The sequence below is a fragment of the Oreochromis niloticus genome, linkage group LG2 (assembly GCF_001858045.2).
Source record: "Oreochromis niloticus isolate F11D_XX linkage group LG2, O_niloticus_UMD_NMBU, whole genome shotgun sequence".
NCBI classification, from domain to species: Eukaryota; Metazoa; Chordata; class Actinopteri; order Cichliformes; family Cichlidae; genus Oreochromis; species Oreochromis niloticus.
Genome location: NC_031966.2, coordinates 2451464 through 2470276, shown reverse-complemented (window position 1 = coordinate 2470276; position 18813 = coordinate 2451464). Strand labels below are relative to the sequence as shown.

General features: G+C 43.1%; 1 protein-coding gene across 1 annotated transcript in view; it reads right to left on the bottom strand.

Moving 5' to 3' along the window:
• enpp6 (ectonucleotide pyrophosphatase/phosphodiesterase 6) overlaps positions 1 to 18813 on the bottom strand; it is a 28904-nt gene continuing 10091 nt past the window's right edge. The window contains exons 3-8 of the mRNA XM_003454285.5: positions 12871 to 12982; positions 9560 to 9701; positions 9272 to 9451; positions 3195 to 3332; positions 1383 to 1506; positions 1 to 841 (exon numbers count right to left, since the gene is read on the bottom strand). Of these exons, the coding sequence (XP_003454333.1) occupies positions 627 to 841; positions 1383 to 1506; positions 3195 to 3332; positions 9272 to 9451; positions 9560 to 9701; positions 12871 to 12982 (911 nt within the window). The 3' untranslated portion in view covers positions 1 to 626. The remainder of the gene's footprint in view (positions 842 to 1382; positions 1507 to 3194; positions 3333 to 9271; positions 9452 to 9559; positions 9702 to 12870; positions 12983 to 18813) is intronic.

Below are 18813 nucleotides of genomic sequence, written 5' to 3'. Positions count from 1 at the left end.
TTTTTCAAATTTATTCAAATTTATTTGTATAGATTACTTTTCACAAAAGGTGTGTTACACAGGCTGTTGCAGATCTAACACAAATTTAAGACAGCTAAATGAAAGAACATGTGAAAACAAGGACCAATAATCAAACACCATAAAGACTGAAAAGGATTTCAAAATCACCCAACCATAAGAAGTGAAAACAGTCAATCAAAGGTCGGTGTTACGGACCTGTGACAGGCCTGCACTGACAGCAAACACAGACGTTTTTGTCAAACTAAAGAGGAAATGTGTCACATGCCACGATGCACTAACTTACAGCACAAAAAACTGTTGCTCTCGACCAGATTTGCTTCCTGCAACTTCGTCCACTTACCAAAGACTGAAGGGCTTATTGGCACCAAACCAAAACAGCTAATGCTGGAGTAAATTTAAAAATAGTCTGTTAAATATCTGGAGACAGGAGGCAGACAGGTAGATCGTGCTTTTTACGATGCAGTTTATGTGTTGTTTATTCTATCTCAAGCTGATTTATTCCCTTCACAGATACTTTCTTTCACAAATATTAACCTCTGCATAGTTAAATGTTTCTAGAAAATAAAACAATTTCTAGCTATTATCAAACGCCATAAACAAACCTGTTAAATCATTTCGGGCTGTGTTGTCAGTATGATTGCTAGTAGACCAATGGAGTAGATCCAGAAGGAATGTGATACACCATTAGAACTATTCAGCAAGCACTCAACCCGAGACCAGGACCCATTGTTGGGCAGGGGATCCACTCCCAACGTCCAGCACATCAGATTATAGATGTCCACCGATCGAATTGGAGCTGCCCGAACATTCATCTTGAAGTCTAAAAGAAATAAAGCAAACAAACATCTTTACACGTGTAAATATACAAAAAATACGCCCAGATTTACTCATGACTAGTAATGAATGCATTCTAGCAAAAAGGTGATTATTCGTGTGCTCGTTTTTGAACCTAAGCAGAATAATACCATCTATACACCAAGTTAGTGATGTTTTTCTCAGACAGCGTGACAATTCAGGTCAGTTTGATTTAATTTAAGGATAATCCACATGTTTTTGGTATAAGGCCAAATTCTTCAATAAATCTGACAGCACAGGCTGCTCTTTTACAAAATATTTTCACTGTATAAACCTGAAGTTTCTACATAACAGCTGACCTATAGATTGTGAATAAGATGAACACGAAGCATAATTTACCATGAGATCATGACTCGTACTCCTATTACTGAAGTTACTGCTACACAGCCACGTGCACTGTAAACATGCCTTCATCCATTGATGCATACATTTATGCAAATACACGGATCAGTCTGGTGTTTTTTACTCTGTATGCAATGTGTGTGTTTATAAAATGTCTCTGTTACCAGGTCCTGTTGCCAAGAAGAAGCCTCTCATGTCAAGGAACTCATTGTCGTACCCATGCCAGCCATTTTGCCATGCTGACGCTTCCCCAGAGTCATTTTTCCAATAGGGGAGACTTGCCTTGTTCTGGAAAGGACACAGATATAAACACACACAAACAAATGTAGGTTTCATAGATATATATTCATAATAAACTGTATGTGACACAGAAAATATTTAATGTTACACATATACAGAAATGTCGGGTACAAAATCATATAAAAAAGGCAACATCATGTTCATTTTTAAGTCAGCATATGATGAGATTCAAAAGTACTCAAAACTGTGTGAAGCTGTCCATCATAACACTTATAAATGTAGGTTTGTCCTACAGAGAAATTGTAAAGAAAGTCACGGTGTCAGTGAGTAGTTTCCTTCACCATCAAAACGCCCTCAGAGACTGGGGCAAACTTTGATTCAGTTGTGGCTTTGGATCTGCAAGACCTCTTTCTGCCAGAGGACAAGTTTCTGAGAGTTAACAGCTTGTGCGATCGGCAGCTCACAGGACAACAGCTCCAAGCAGCTTAATAGTGGTCGTAGCAAGTCTCAGTTTCAGCTGTGAAGAGAAGACTTCAAGCTGCAGGTTTGACAGGACGAGTTGCAGCAAGAAAGCCAGACGTCAGAATAAGACAAAGAGGTTTGTCTGGGTCATGAAACACCGACACTGGACTACTGAAGACTGGAAGAAGGTATTATGGACTGATGGATCAAACTCTTCGCTTCATCACCCAGGCTCTATGTAGTCTATCAAGTAGGTGAAAGGATGGTTCCACAATGTGTGGCATCAACTGTCAAACATGGAGGAGGAAGTGTGATGGTCTCGGGCTGTTTGCTGGATCCAGGGTCGGTGACTTGTACAGAGTGAGAGGCTCCCTGAACCAAAACAGCTACCACAGCATTCTGCAGCACCATGCAGCACCCTCTGGTATGGACCTAGTTGGTCAGGGGTTCATCCTACAGCAGGATAAGGAGCCCAAACAGTCCAAGCTGTGCCAGAACTACCTCAGGAAAAAAGAACAAGATGGTGAGGTTGAAAACATGGAGTGTCCGGCACAGTCTCCAGACTTAAACCCCATCGAGCTGGTTTGGGATGAACTGGACAGAAGAGTGAAAGCAAAGCAGCCTACAAGGTTCACATTTATGGGAACTTCTGCTACAGATATGGGAGAATATTTGATTTTGTATTGTAGAAAGATTTTTTTTGATGGAAGAAGACGTCTGATTGGAGTAGAGATGAAACATGAGCCAGACTGAGACACCAGTAAGGGAGAGCCAAGTCTAAACACAGCTCCTCCCCAATTTTTTAACCAACCAATCAATCAATATAAAATCTTTGTTCACTTGGGAGTTGCACCCTTTCTTTGTCTGGAATACTGGACAACGGGAAAGGGAGAAACACAAGGGAAGTCAAAACAACTAACAACAGGTGCCAACAGTCAGGGAAGATAGTATGGAAGCAAAACTGACACAGAAAGAAATACAGTAAAGTAACACAGACTTTACATGAAACCTTTGGCAGTCATGGATAAACAAGATAGAGATGAAATAAACATTAACCAAAACACAAGAACACAAAAACTATAAATTATTAGAAGAGATTGGTAGACAAAGTAACCAAATGCTTCTAAAGATGTGTAAAACTAGACTAATAAGAAATATGAAAACTAATCGAAAACAGGAATCCAAGACAGAATGAACAATACAACCCTGGGACCATGCTGCTATATAGTATATATAATGCAAAATAACAGCAAGTTAAGATCAAGGAAGATTACCTGAGCGATAAACCATCCTGGCTCAGCCACTAGTGTAAGGGGGGAAACAAACTTTCCTTTCTTGTAATGGAATCGTTCAGGGATCTCTTCTCTGGCATAGACATCCATGTTAGGGACCTCAGACAATTTGGCATATACCTGGAATAATAAACAAAATGAAAAGCAGTGTTAATACATCTTTATTCAAACGTTATCATGTTTCTGGGTCTTTGACCCAGTGTTTGGTGTTTTTTGGACTTTTGAATCTTGTTTACTTTTCATTGTTGTGATCTTGCTAATCGATTTATGTTCCTAGTCTCTATTGGTACAGTTTAGTTTCTTTGTGCTTATGAAGTTTCTGTCACTATTAAGTCTCTTTTGAGTAATTCAGGTGACTTTAGGTCGTTTGATTCCCTCTTGTCCCTAAGTCCTTTCGTCTCTGTCTTCCACGTCCCCCTATAGTCCTCCAGCCCGTCATATCTCTCGCTGTGTATCTCTCACTCTCTCTGTCTCTCGGCCCTATCATGTCTGTCTGTCATGTGTTTGTTATTCTCTTCTAGCATCAAGTTTAAGTGTCTTGACTCTGGGTATCTGTCTCTATTTACGTCGTGTTTCCTGTCTTAGACCGTTCTTGTCTCATGTGCTTTGTGTCTACTTTTGCTTCCCCTGTTTTGTTACGTCTGTTTGTTCCAGCTGTGTTCCTCTGCTGTTTCCACTCTCCTAATCACCTGTCTGTGTATTTATCTGTCATTTTCCCTTTGTTCCTTGCCAGAACATCATCTCCCCAGTGTTTCCCAGCTCCTTGTCCCCCCTTGTATTTTGCTTCATTCAGTTCCTGTGAAAGTTTAAGTTTCCTTTTCCTTTGAATCTGGACATTCAGCCAAATAAATGGCTTGCCCTTTGTTAAGATCTTGTCACGGCTGCCGAGGCGAGCCGTGTGGTGTTGGAGGGAGAAAGGACCCAAAATGCAGGCAGTCGATGATAATGCTAGTGATGTTTATTTACACGGTGGAGTAGTGGCAAAACAGGCAATGAGGGAAGACAAAACTAAAGAAACCTAAACTGGGAAAGCTAAATAACTAACCTGAGATGATACCAAACGGTGTGAGAGGCAGAGAGACGCAGACGAGGAACAGGACACCGTGGAACACAGACGAACCGGCAACAGGCAGGAGAACACACAGGGCTTAAATATACACAGCAGTAATCAGGGGATGAGAGACAGGAGGGCAACACACTGGGAGAAATCAGAGCTGACGGGACGGGGAAACGTAAACTGAACACACTCACATGAGACGGGGACCTTCAGAATAAAACAGGAAACTCAGACACAGAGAACCAGACAAGACACTGAACTAAACAGACAGTGTGACACCATAGACAGACAGAACACAGAAGTGGGACCAGGGCAGGCACAGAACAGAAACCTAACAAATGGCAAATCGTAACAGAATACATACTCAGAATAAACAAAAGCATAAAGAAACACAAAAACACTGAGACAGATCTGGTCTCCATGGGTGCCGGTTTAGTTTAGTGTGTAAACAGATATGCCGTACGGTCGGAGAGCAGTAGGCCCGGGTTTGAATCTGACCTGCCCTTTGACCTGACCCTTTGTAGATGGACAGGGGAGCGAGAGAGGGGAAAACACGCAGCACTGTCTTATTCCAATAAAGGCTAAAAGGCAAAACAAAAAAGAAAAAAAAGATTTGGTCTCCATGGATCTGATCTCTTTGTTTAACACAATCTGCATCCCACAGATCTTGACAAAAGTAACATGACAGTGATAATAATTCTTCTCAAATACTCTTAAGGTTCTCACTCTCAGTTTAAACTGGTGACACACACATTGGGGAAGACAGGGAGAAAGAGCAAGCCATGAAGCCCAAGAAACTGTCTGCAGGTCTCAGAGACAGGGATGCATTGAGACAGAGATATGGGAAGGGTACAGAAAAATTTCTGCAGTATTGAATGTCTTCGAGTTAATGGAGCACACTGGTCTCCATTATCCATAAATGAAAAAGGTTCAAACCACCAGGACTTCCTAGAGCTGGCTACTCAGCGAATCTGAGTGATTGGATTCAATGTGATGCAAGAACCAGAAGGTTGCTCTGATAGACCTCCAACATTGCTCTTTGGAGAAAGAAGAGCCTTTCAGAAGGACAACAAGAAGCCACTCATCGTTGGCTTCACATGACAGCCTGCCTGGAGTTTGCCAAAAGACTCCCAGACCTTGTAAAAGAAAGTTCTCTGGTATGATGAAACAAAGACTGAACTCTTTGGCCTGAATGCCAAGCATCATGTCTGGCCCCACTCATCAGCTGTCCAATACCATCCCTACAGTGAAGAATAGTGGTGGCACAGTTTTTCACAGAAGGAACTGGGAGACTAGTCAGGGTAAAGAGCAGGTTATCCTTGCTGATAACCTGCACCAAGGTGCAGATTGGGGTGAAGGTTTATTTTCCAACAGAACAAACCAACATAACAAAGGAGTAGCTTTGGGACCACTCTGTGAGTGTCGTTGCCAGAGCCCATCCTCTAAACACTGGACGTTGGATAAATGTGCAGATCATGTCTACATTGAGTAAAGTTGACCAATTCAGGACATCTATACGACGTCCAACCTTGAATTTCAACATTTCAACTTTAAACTTGGTAATTTTTTTGGGAAGTCATGTTGAGGAAAATTTACATGATTAATAAATGCAATATTCTTTTATTTACATTGTTGCTATCAACATGTTACATATCAATACAGATTATTTATCAACAATTTATTATGTGTTAGCCTATCGACTTATTCTGTACATGTGTTTTTTTCTTATTTTAAATTTTCCTGTTTTTCTTTAACTAGTTTATTTACTTCAATGAATTAACTTACTTGTATGTGACCATGTTAAAACGGTCATACATTAAAATCTGTTGAAATACTAAAAATGTTGAAATCCATATTAAAATGTAAAATAATAATGGTTAAACCCCACAAAGTTGATTCTGTTTATATGGACGTAGAGTTCTCAGTGGGAGAAACGCAGAGCAACTGTGGACGAAAGTTTCGGCCTGTCTCAGCGATGCAAAGCCTCCAGCATCCAACATCAGCATGGAGACACTGAAGGCACTCACATCACTTGGTAATGACAACAACATTCTCATCCTTCCAGCACACAAGGGTAGGTGCACAGTTTTGCTAAACCAGAAAGACTATCATGAGAAAATGTTGTCACTGCTCAGTGACGAAAAATACTTATAAGCCCCTGAAACGAGACCCAGGAAGTGGCTACAGGAAGAGGGTGATAGACTGTCTGAAGCAGATAGAACAGGACAATGCTATTGACTGGACCTCATACCACAGGCTGTACCCAGGGGAGTCTACACCAAGTCTGTATGGTTTACCGAAGATACATAAACAGGGCGCACCTTTAAGACCAATTGTCTGCATGATCAACTCGGTCACCTATAACATCTCCAAGTTTCTGGCGTCGATCCTCAACCCGCTGGTGGGCAGCTCTGAACACCACATCCAGAACACCCTGGATTTTGTTGAGAAGGTGAGAGATGTCATTATGGAGGCAGATGAAACCATGGTCTCGTACGACGTTACATCTCTCTTCACTTGCATCCCAGTCACGGAAGCGTTGGAGGTAGTCCGTAAGAGATTACAGGATGACACCAACCTCAGCAACAGGACCACTCTCAGCATCGACCAAGTGTGTTTGCTTTTGGAACTGTGTCTTCATTCCACCTACTTCACATACAAGGGTCAGTTCTACAGGCAGAAACATGGGTGTGCCATGGGCTCCCCAGTTTCACCCATCGTGGCCAATTTGTACATGGAAGAAGTGGAAAAGAGGGCTTTGCTATCCTACCCTGGAACACCACCAAGCCATTGGTTCAGATATGTGGATGACACCTGGGTGAAAATCAAATCTCAGGACGTACTACATTTCACGGATCACATTAACTCGGTGGACCAACACATCAAATTCACCAGGGAGGATATGAAAAGTGGCAGGTTGGCCTTCTTAGACTGTGAGATTTCCATCAGTAATGGGGGACATCTAAAAGCTGACGTGTACCGTAAACCTACGCATACGGATCAGTATCTAAGGTTTGACTCTCATCATCCACTGGAGCACAAACTGGGTGTCATCAGGACGCTACAACACAGAGCGAACACCATCCCCACTGACACAGCGGCCAGGGAGGCAGAAGAACAGCACATCAAGAAGGCCCTGAGTAAATGTGGTTATCCCAGCTGGACTTTTGTCAAAGCTGGGAAGGCGCCTAAAGAAAGCTCCAGCCGATCCAGGAGAGAAGGTCAACCGCTGCCCAGGCGAAAACCTGTAGTGATCCCATATGTGTCAGGAGTATCGGAGCAGTTGAGACGCATTTTTTCTAAACACCGGGTCTCTGTGGCTTTTAAACCCCAAAATACGCTGCGCCAAAAACTGGTCCACCCCAAGGATCGGGTCCCCCGACACAAACAGAGTAACATAGTGTACGCTGTTAAGTGCCAGGAGGATTGCCAGGATTTATACATCGGGGAAACCAAACGACCTCTAGCGAAGCGGATGGCACAACACAGAAGAGCAACCTCGTCAGGCCAGGACTCTGCAGTTTATTTACACCTACAGGCCAGTGGACACTCTTTCAATGATGAGGATGTACACATCCTGGACAGGGAGGAACGCTGGTTTGAGCGCGGAGTCAAGGAGGCCATTTACGTGAAAAGGGAAAGACCATCTCTGAATCGAGGAGGGGGCCTAAGGGTACATCTGTCACCATCTTACAATGCTGCGATTACAGCATGCAAATTCAGAATTTGCATATTTATAATCAAGCAACTGACCCCACAGCCCATTGTTCATTCAGCGGGTTACTTTCAGTCATTGTGCAAAGGTACTGTTTATAAGGTTAGGGAAACCAGCAGAGACTAAAGAAGTCACTTGGATACGAAACGTTTCTCCCACTGAAAATGGAAAAAAAGTAATGTATTACACATATTACACAGAACACTTTTATTAAAAGTAGGGATGGGAATTGAGAACCAGTTCTCTACAAGAACCAGTTCCTAGTAGAATTATTACCATCTCTAGCCTTTACTACAGTCACCTTCACTTGTTATTTATGAACTAAATTGAAAGAATGGGCTGAAATCAGGTGACTTACTTGGCCATGTAGGAATATCCAATTTCTCTGCCATGAGAAAGTTGGGTTGCTTTTTCAATATGATTTGGATCATTATTCATTTGCACCATAAAGTGCTGTCCAATCCATTTTGCAGCATTTGTCTCAATCTGAGCAAGCAGTAAAGCCCTGTACACTTGAGAATTTATCCTACTACTTATATCAACAGTCACAACATCAATAATACTAACGACCTGACTCTCTTGGTAAACCTATATGTGCATTCCATAACTCTGCCTTTATCGTGTTTGACAGATGTGTGTGGTGAGCTCTGAGATAGTCCTTCTTCACCCGTTTTCATCCCATAATTATGTTACAAGTTCATCTTGGTTTTAGCTCTCCAAGCTGGTCATGGTCTTTTACATGTTTTCTGCCAAAGTTTTATGTGACTTTCCTGGTCTTGAGTAGAAACAGTGGTTTTGCACCTTGTTACAGTTCCACAGAGTTCTGTGTGTTTTGTGTGGATGCTTGCAAAGAGCTGATGTGTTAGCATATAATGTAGCTGCTTCAGCCCATGTCACAGTTTGCACTTTATCTTGTTTTGTCATGCAATAAAAATACAAAATCCTTTTCATATCTCTAGTCCTCATAAGTTATAGACTGGTGTAAGTGCGCAGGAAAAAAAAACATGTTTGATGTAATGACATCATTGTAACTGTATTGTCATTGAATTTAGTACGCTGATACACTGCATTATTGAAAAATATTATGATCTCATGCACTACTATGTGTTATTCTGTAATGTAATACAACCAATATTGGCTCATTCATTTGACTAAGGTGTAGTTTCTGGACAGTCCCAAGTTTCATGACATAAAATGGTTGTGATTACAATCACAATAGCACAAGAGTGCGAGTGCTCACAGAAACGACTTATAGTGCACAGAAAGAACCAATGATTCTGGTTTCACCTCCTGGAACTTGTTATCTTCTGGCCAAAGACTGACCACTGGGCCTCTGTCCATCATCTTGACAATGTCTGACATGTTGATATACTTATCCAGCTCTATGACCTTCTCCATCCAGTGGATTTTTGTCATACCGTGGTCTGAAAACAACATTATATTCAGCTGGTTCACCATATTCATCTCCTGCAGGAACATCACAAGTAAAACAAGAAGCACATGAAAACAAACCACATGACAGGAAAATGATAATTGCAGAATCTGCAATTGTAATAACAATTATAGTGTTATTACTTTGATTTTGCTGTTGAGTTTCTGCATTGCAAGATCCAGTTGTTGCACAGCTGTTTTGACCTGACGAGAGTCTGGACCAAAGTGATGGCCCTCCACATCAATTTTCTCATAATATATTGCTGCCATGTCTGCTTGGTTTGATCTAAGACACACACACACACACACACACACACACACACACACACACACACACACAGATTAAATGGTTAGTCATACATATTACAATAAAAGTTCCAGAAATGCAAATATAGATAAAACAAATACAAATACAAAACATATATGTAATGCTATGATGATTAATTTTTAAGTCATGGCTTCACACTCGGTCTTGCTCTTGTTCTACTACCTTCTGTAAGTGTTATTTTATTAAGTGCACCACAAACTGTCACGGTCATCTTTGTCTCCTGTGCCAACCTTCCTTCACTCTGTTACCTGTTACCCTGTTGCACTGTCTGTTCTTCTGCTCTCTCTGTGATGTGTTTCTTACACAGACTTATCTTTGCTTTGAATCAGCTCACTGTGCATCACCTAGAACTCTCACCTCTAGTCTCCTCATTCTGGATAAATGTGCCTTCCTACTTTCCACAACTGCATTCTAGTTACCTCAGACATCGAATGCTGGAGCACTGAGGGACATTACGCCCATGTTCCAGTAGTGAAGTTGAAAAAAGCAATGAAACACAGGCTCAAACTAATAAAATAAGGTGCTTACATTGTATGACATCTTATTGTGATGTGAGGTATACAATTTCTGTAACGGTCCTTATGTCAGTGAAGCCGCAACAGTTTTTGGAGGAACTGTTCAGCTGTTAAATGGTGCAGCGGACAGTTGTGGTCATCCTAGCTGATGTAGCTCAGCTGATGGAGGATTATAGACAATGTGTTGATTCAAACAACAACAATAATGAATTCTGTCAGCAAAGGACCACTCCCTGTGCAAAACAGATGGTAAATAGATTGGATCTTCTATAGCTCTTATCTATTGTACTAAGCACTAAAAGGGCTTTTCACAACTTGCCTCATTCAGCCATTCGTACAACCATTTTTTCTATCCAGCTAACATTTACACACATTGATATTCCAATGGAGAGCAATTTGGGGTTAGGGTATCTTGCCCAACGACGTGCAGACTGGAGCAGTTAGAGGTTGAAACACCAACCTTCTGTTACACTAAACAAAAATATAAACGCAACACTTGTTTTTCCTCCCATTTTTCAAGAGCTGAATTCAAAGATCTGAAACATTTTATACATACACAAAAGAGCCATTACTCTCAAATATTGTTGACAAATCTGTGGGAGCAGAAAACCAGTCAGTATCTGGTGTGTCCCAGCAGTAGTTCACCTCCACACCCATCTTAATCCAGCCACACCCCAACTTCAGTTTATCATGGAAGTGGATGCTTCAGACTCCTGGGTAGACGTGGTGTTATCAAAACTCCGGCTCCATCTTTGGGCTTTCTTTTCCCAACATCTAATGTCTACTGAGCAGAAAGATGATGTCAGGACTGTGAGCTGCCGGGGGTCGAGCTACAAGAGTGGCCACGTTCCTTGAAGTGGGCTGAACTGGTATTCACTGTATGGACAGATCATAAAACCCTCTCCTACATACAGTCTGCTAAATGATTAAAGTCAAGACAACTGTGTTGGTCTCTGTTCTTCCGTAGATTTAGCTTTTCCACCACTTACATCGAGGCTCTAAGGATGTAAAACCAGATGCTCTGTCTCATTAGTTTGAGTCAGAAAAGCAATCCTTCAAACCAGAAAAATCTTTTCCTCCTAACTGTGTAGTAACTGTGTAGTAGGCACCCTCGAATGGGAAATAGAGGACACCTTCCAACAGGCCATGCAAACCAGGCCTGATCCAGGTAATTGGCCCCCCAACCATCACTCTTCTGCAGGCTCATCAAAGATACACTGGGCCACCCTTGAGATAAGCAGAACACTCCTTTCTCTCAAATTTTATTTCCAATCTTCCTTTCTAGAGAAAGATGTAAGAGAATATATAGCAGCCTGTGTAATATGCTCCATAGTAAAAGCATTTCCCGGGCCCCCTTGGGTCTGTTGCAATCTCTCCCAACTCCCAGTAGGTCTTGGTTCCATATTGCACTAGTCTGCCTCCCTCTAGTAAAAAGACACTGATTGTTTCCATAATTTAAAGATTCTCCAAGTCAGCCCCTTTCATTGAAAACTGGCCTCCTGGCGCAGATTGTTTTTGGGAGAGGTCCCCAATTTGTTTCACATGTGTGGAAAACGATCAGGCTGCCTTAGCAGCTACAGTTAGCTTATGTTCTGGTTCCACCCTCATATGAATGATCAAACTGAACAGCTTAACCAGGGACGAGAGGCCGCTCTTTGCTGTCTGGTCATTAGTAATCCTTCCTCTTGGAGTTCCCAAATGTCCTGGAATGATTATGCTCACAGGGCTCTTTTTTTTCAAAGCATCCTTAGGTTATCAACCACCCCTATTTTTCACATTAGAGGAGGAATTGGGAGTGCCCATCTGTGGAGGTGTGTGAAGACTAGAGCTGCACAGCAGTGAACAACAGACCAGACTTGTCGGGTGGCAGAGCGCTGGTGGACACAGGGCCCCTCTATAGTCAAGGTCAGAGAGTTTGTTTATCTTCTAGAGCAGGGGTGTCCAACTCCAGGCCTCGAGGGCTGGTGTCCTGCAGGTTTTACATATTACAGGTCAGCACACCTGAATAACATGATGGGTTCATTACCAGGCCTCTGGAGAACTTCAAGACATGTTGAGGAGCCTTTTAAATCAGCTGGACACGTCTAAAACCTGCAGGACACCGGCCCTCGAGGCCTGGAGTTCAACACCCCTGTTCTAGAGAAATTCCCTTGTCCAAGGAACTAGCTCCCTAGTACAACCGACCGTATGAAAATCAACCCATCACAAGCCCCACAACTGTCTAATTGAAGCAGGTCTAATTGAAGCAGGTGGCTTCCCTTAATTCTAAGGGAAGCCACCTGCTTCCCTTAGAATTAATTTAATTTTTTATGTCTCACAAATTAAATCACTCTCTTCCAGTCCCCTGTGTCCCGTCTTCCTTCTGAGTTTAATTTCTTTATCTCCCCATTTCGCTGTACATTGGTAAGGACTGGCTCATACCTCAGATCCATTTCCCTGTTCTTGTTCTTGGTCTGTTCCTTTGGAGTCATCACCACCCTTCACCTGCCCATCCTCCTACAATTGCTTAATTCTAATATCACCTTTGGCACTGTGAAGCTGACAGTTCAAAGTTCAGTCAGAACTGAAGTTGAAGCCTTAATTAATGTGATAGCAGAAGTAAATCATGTTACCTTAAGACTGTTAGTGCATTTGTTATTGATGCTGTGAGATTTTTCTCTGAGGGGTTGTACACGTATTCCTCACAGAAAGATGGACGGACACCCAGAATCTCCACCTCACAGCCTGAAAACATACATGAAATTACTCCATCATTTACAGGCACTAAAACTAGCCATTCTGTCAAGTTGTTGGTAATCTACAGAACCAATGCAGAGATAAGCATGATATGACTCTACAAACAAACAAAAAATGAGTAAACAGATTGAATGTGTTTCATTTTTGTTTCTTCTTTTAGTGACTGCTCCTGATCACGTGGTCCACTGTAAAGGTGTGTTATGAAAAGAAAATGGAACCAGCTTCCAGTTTGGATTCAGGAGACAGACACTATCTCTACTTTCAAGATTAGGCTTCAAACTTTCCTTTTTGCTAAAGCATATAGTTAGGGCTGGACCAGGTGACCCTGACGCTACAGGTCTTTCACGTGGAATTCCAATAAAATTGATTCATGTGTGTGAATGTGTGCGTGAATGGGTGAATGACTGGGTATGTAAAGCGCTTTGGGGTCCTTAGGGACCATAAAGGCGCTATATAAATACAGGCCATTTACCATTTACCATGTTTGTGGCTGTAATGTGACAAAATGTGGAAAAGTTCAAGGGGGCCGAATACTTTTGCAAGCCACTGTATGTGTTAACAGACCTCTCTGCATTGAATCATATCTGTTATTAATCTCTGTCTCTCTTCCACAGCATGTCTTTATCCTGTTTTCCTTCTTTCACCCCAACCGGTCGCAGCAGATGGCCGCCCCTCCCTGAGCCTGGTTCTGCCGGAGGTTTCTTCCTGTTAAAAGGGAGTTTTTCCTTCCCACTGTCGCCAAAGTGCTTGCTCATAGGGGGTCATATGATTGTTGGGGTTTTCTCTGTATTTGTTATTGTAGGATATACTGTACAATATAAAGCGCCTTGAGTCGACTGTTGTTGTGATTTGGTGCTGTATAAATAAAATTGACTTGAATTGAAATTGAATTAAGTGGAAATGACTTCTATGTATTTTAAAGTACACTTTATGCTAAATTTAACATGATGTCAGAAAGTTTGTAGACGTATTAAAATCAGTTTTATCAAGATGGTAAATGGACTGATTCTTATAAAGTGCTTTCCTACTCGATCTACACAACTTGATGACTCACTGTTTTCTGAGCACGTCCTAGCTAACATTCACATGGATGCATCAGAGAGCAGCATGGGGTTAATATCTTGCCCAAGGATACTTGGCATGCAGACTGGGATCAAACCACCAACCATCCAGTTAGTAGGTGACCTGTTCTGCATCTGAGCTACAGTCACAATCCTCTAAGCTTCATTAAAAAACAAAAAAAACCCCAGCAATTTAAAAATCAGACAAATATTCTGATTAATTTGACAGACTGGTTGATGAGACTCAATGATATGATGATGATGATGATGATGATGATGATGATGATGATATCATAGTGACTAAACAATCACAAGATACAATACAGAAAATGTATAAAACAGATGTCAGTTGTTAGTAATATCTTGATGAGATAGGTAAAAAACTGATCTGTGGGGCTGGGAGAGATGTTTGCATGGTTGCTCACTGTAATAAACCAGATTAAATGCTAATGAAGTGTTAATTGTCTCCTACCTTTGCACCTATAACTAATTAACTAACTAATTAACTATTAGGTTGGACACTCTGTTGCAGGACATGTTGCATTTGGAGTGTTCCTTTCACAAACATTTTTGGAGAAAGCATTAAAATTAATTACACAATGGAGATATACTAAGATTAGCAGCAGGAAAAACTCCCTTTTAACAGGAAGAAACCTCCAGCAAACCCAGGCTCAGGGAGGGGCGGGGCCATCTGCTGCGACCGGTTGGGGAGAAAGAAGGAAGACAGGATAAAGACATGCTGTGGAAGAGAAACAGAGGTTAATAACAACTAATGATTAAATGCAGACAGGTGTATAAACACACAGTGAGTGAAGGAGAAAATAGAAAAAGGAAAACAACCTAGACCTATTGCAGCCTAATGATACATTTTACTAAAAAAGTTTTCTGTTAGGGTCCCTGGGTCGTCGACCCAGTGTTTTGTGTTTTTGGTTCTTTGATTTTGTTATTTCATTATATTCTAGCTTTGCTTTATGGGTTTTAGGATTATTCTTAGTTTAGGTTCTCTGGGTGGGGTTTGGTTAGAGTTTTAGTGTTCTGGTTTTCTGTCTGTGTTCCTTAGTTCCTGTCTCCCCTGTCTGCTGTATCCCCACGTCCAGTCAGTGTCTGTGTCTGCCCTGGTCCTACATCTCTGGTCCCTTTGTTATAGTGCCTGCCTGTGAGTCTGTGTTATGTTTCCTGTTTTACTTTGTCTGATGTTAATGTGTTTGGTTTTGCTTCCCCTGTTTCGTTAGGCCTGATTTGCCCCAGCTGTGTTTCCCTCCTGTTGCCCATTCCCTGATTGCTCCCTCTATGTATTTAAGCCCCGTGTTTCAGTTTGTGATTGTCGTGATCTACTCTGATCTACCCATGTAAGTTATTTGGATTCTTACTTTTGTTCTGTTTGAGTTCAGCATTAAAGCTGTTTGAGTTTATGTTTGTCTCTGGAGTCTGCACTTTGGGTCCTTTTCCTGCCTGCACACAGCCGTCACATAACATTTTCAGCCTAATTTTAAAAGTAGATATTGTGTCTTCGCTAATGCTGAAAGTAAGCAGGCATGACCTGCTTACTTGGTCATTTGTTTGGAAAGCTAGGGCATAAATGGCAACAATTACCAATAGTTGTACATCACCGAAAATTGGAAAAGTACATTTTGAGTACGAGTGACATGGCACCAAACATCTCAAGGTCTGAACCAGACCGACCAAGTCAAGATCAAGTTCAACCTGAATCACAACGCACACTCAAACACTGCTCCTTTGAGTCCACAGATCTCAAACTCATAGAATAAGGTGTTTGGTCCCCCTATTTGTGGCACCTATACCAGCTGTCACAGAGAGAGAGGTACGCTACACCCTGGAAATTTTACCAGTCTGTCACAGAGCTGACATATACAGCCTTTTTTTTACTAGTGCCTACTTGGGTCAGCTGGGCACGGCTCAACTCGGTTTTAGGGCTTTCCATCAGGTGGTAGTACCTGGCAACAGGAATCTTTTCAGTACCTACTCAGTCAAGGCTCAAGTCGATCTGAGGTGATCCGAAAATGTGACATCAACAGACTGCATGTAGCCAATCAGGTACTCAGTGGCGTCACTTGATAAGTCATGAAAGCGTCTCCTTCACGAAAATCAAAACTGCCATTTTTGGAACACCAGAAATGGCAAAAACAACAGCGTGGTCCCTGAGTCTGACAGATACACCAAGAATCAGGCATTCCACCTCCTCCACATCCTCCTTTGTTGTGGCACATACAAATATCATCACTGGACCGTCGGCCACGTTGCTATAAGTGGTACTCAATGGTAACAGAAAACAACATAAACCGCGTCAAGTCTAGTGGAGCTGCATAAGATAAGATAAGATAAGATAAGATAACCTTTATTAGTCCCACACGTGGGAAATTTGTTTTGTCGCAGCAGGAAGTGGACAGTGCAAAAGTTATGAAGCAAAAATTAGAATAAAATAAAATAAGAATAAATACAGTACACAACTGTACAGAATAGAATAAAATAAAATACTATATACAGTAGAATAAAATAGAATAAAATATACAATAAGATAAAAATAGAGTACAAATGCTATATACAACTGAGTAAAAATACAACGATGCCAGAAAAGATTATTGCACATTAGTGTTATTGCACATGTGTGGATGTGTGTGTTTGATCAGTTAAAGTCTTTGTTGTGGAGTCTGACAGCAGTGGGGAGGAAAGACCTGTGAAATCTCTCCGTCCCACACCGTGGGTGCCGCAGTCTCCCACTGAAGGAGCTGCTCAGTGCTGTCACAGTCTCCTGCATGGGGTGGGAGATGTTGTCCAACAGGGATGACAGCTTAGCCACCATTCTCCTGTCACTCACCACCTCCACTGGGTCCAGAGGGCATCCTAGAACAGAGCTGGCCCTGCGGATCAGCCTGTTCAGTCTCTTCCTGTCCCCCGCAGAGATGTTGCCGCCCCAGCAGACCACACCATAAAAGATGGCTGAGGCCACCACAGAGTCATAGAAGGTCTTCAGGAGTGGGCCCTCCACTCCAAACGACCTGAGTCTCCGCAGCAGGTACAGCCTGCTCTGCCCTTTCCTGTAGAGGGCGTCTGAATTATGAGTCCAGTCCAGTTTGCTGTTCAGATGAACACCAAGGTACCTGTAGCTGTCCACAGCCTCAATGTCCATACCTTGGATGTTCAGTGGTTGCAGTGGAGGATGCTTGTGCCTGCGGAAGTCTACCACCAGCTCCTTGGTTTTACTGGCGTTGATCTGGAGGTAGTTCAGCTGGCACCAGTCCACAAAGTCCTGAGTCAGTCCTCTGTACTCCTTGTCGTCCCCATCAGTGATGAGGCCGACTATTGCAGAGTCATCAGAGAACTTCTGCAGGAAGCACTGGGTGGAGTTGTGGGAGAAGTCTGCAGTGTAGGTGGTGAAGAGGAACGGAGCCAGAACCGTTCCCTGTGGGGCCCCCGTACTGCAGACGACCCTGTCCGACACACAGCCCTGAGTCCTCACATACTGTGGTCGGTCGGTGAGGTAGTCCAAAATCCAGGTAGTGAGGTGATGGTCCACTCCAGAGTTCTCCAGCTTGTCCTTCAGAACCGAGGGAAGAATGGTGTTGAAGGCACTGGAGAAATCAAAGAACATGATTCTCACAGTGCTCCCAGCGGTCTCCAGGTGAGCGAGGGAATGATGTAGGAGGTGAATTACGGCATCATCCGCTCCAATGCCAGGCTGGTAGGCAAACTGAAGTGGGTCCAGTGATGAGCTCACCAGGCGCCGAAGCTGAGCCAGGACCAACCGCTCCAGGGTCTTCATCAGGTGGGATGTCAGAGCCACCGGCCTGTAGCTGTTGAGGTCCTTGGGCCGTGAAGTCTTTGGCACTGGAACAACACAGGAGGTTTTCCAGAGCTGTGGGACTCTTCCCAGCCTCAGGCTCAGGTTGAAGAGGTGCTCCATCACCCCACACAGTTGGTCCGCGCAGGACCTGACGACCCTCGAGCTGATGCCATCTGGACCCGCTGCCTTCTTGGCTTTAATCCTCCTCAGTTCCCTCCTAACCTGGGTGGTTGAGAGAGACAGGCTGGAGCCTTGTGTTGAGTGTGTACTGGATGCTGTTGTTGGGGGTGGGGAGGAGTGAGCAGGGTGAATAGAGGAGGTGTGAAGTGTCTGAGGTGTCAGAGGTGGAACAGCAGCAGTGGGGGTGGGTGAGTCTGCAGCCGATGTTGGAGACTGCCTCATGGCTGAATCAAATCTGTTGAAGAAATGATTCAGTTCATTTGCCCACCTCACATCCCTCCCAGGCAGAGAGTTCTGATGTTTGTGGCCTGAGATGGTTCTGAGGCCTCTCCAGACTTCACCAACGTTATTTTGCTGAAGCTGGTTCTCCATCTTCTGCCTGTAGCTGTCCTTCCCATTCCTTATCAGTCCCCTCAACTCTCTCTGCACCCTTTTCAACTCCTCTTTGTCTTTGGATTTGAAGGCCCTCCTCTTCTGCTTGAGGACAGCTTTAATTTCTGGGGTAATCCAGGGTTTGTTGTTGGAGAAACACCGTACAGTCCTGGTAGGTGCGGTGTTATCCACACAGAAATTAATATAGTCAGTAATGCATGTAGTAAGGCTGTCGATGTCCTCTCCGTGGTTGTCACAGATCACCTCCCACACAGTCGACTCAAAACAATCCTTAAGAGCCTCCTCGCTCTCCTCCGACCATCTCTGCACTGTGCGGGTGGCTGGTGGCTCCCTGCGCACTAAGGGCTCATACACAGGGACAAGGTGCACCAGGATGTGATCAG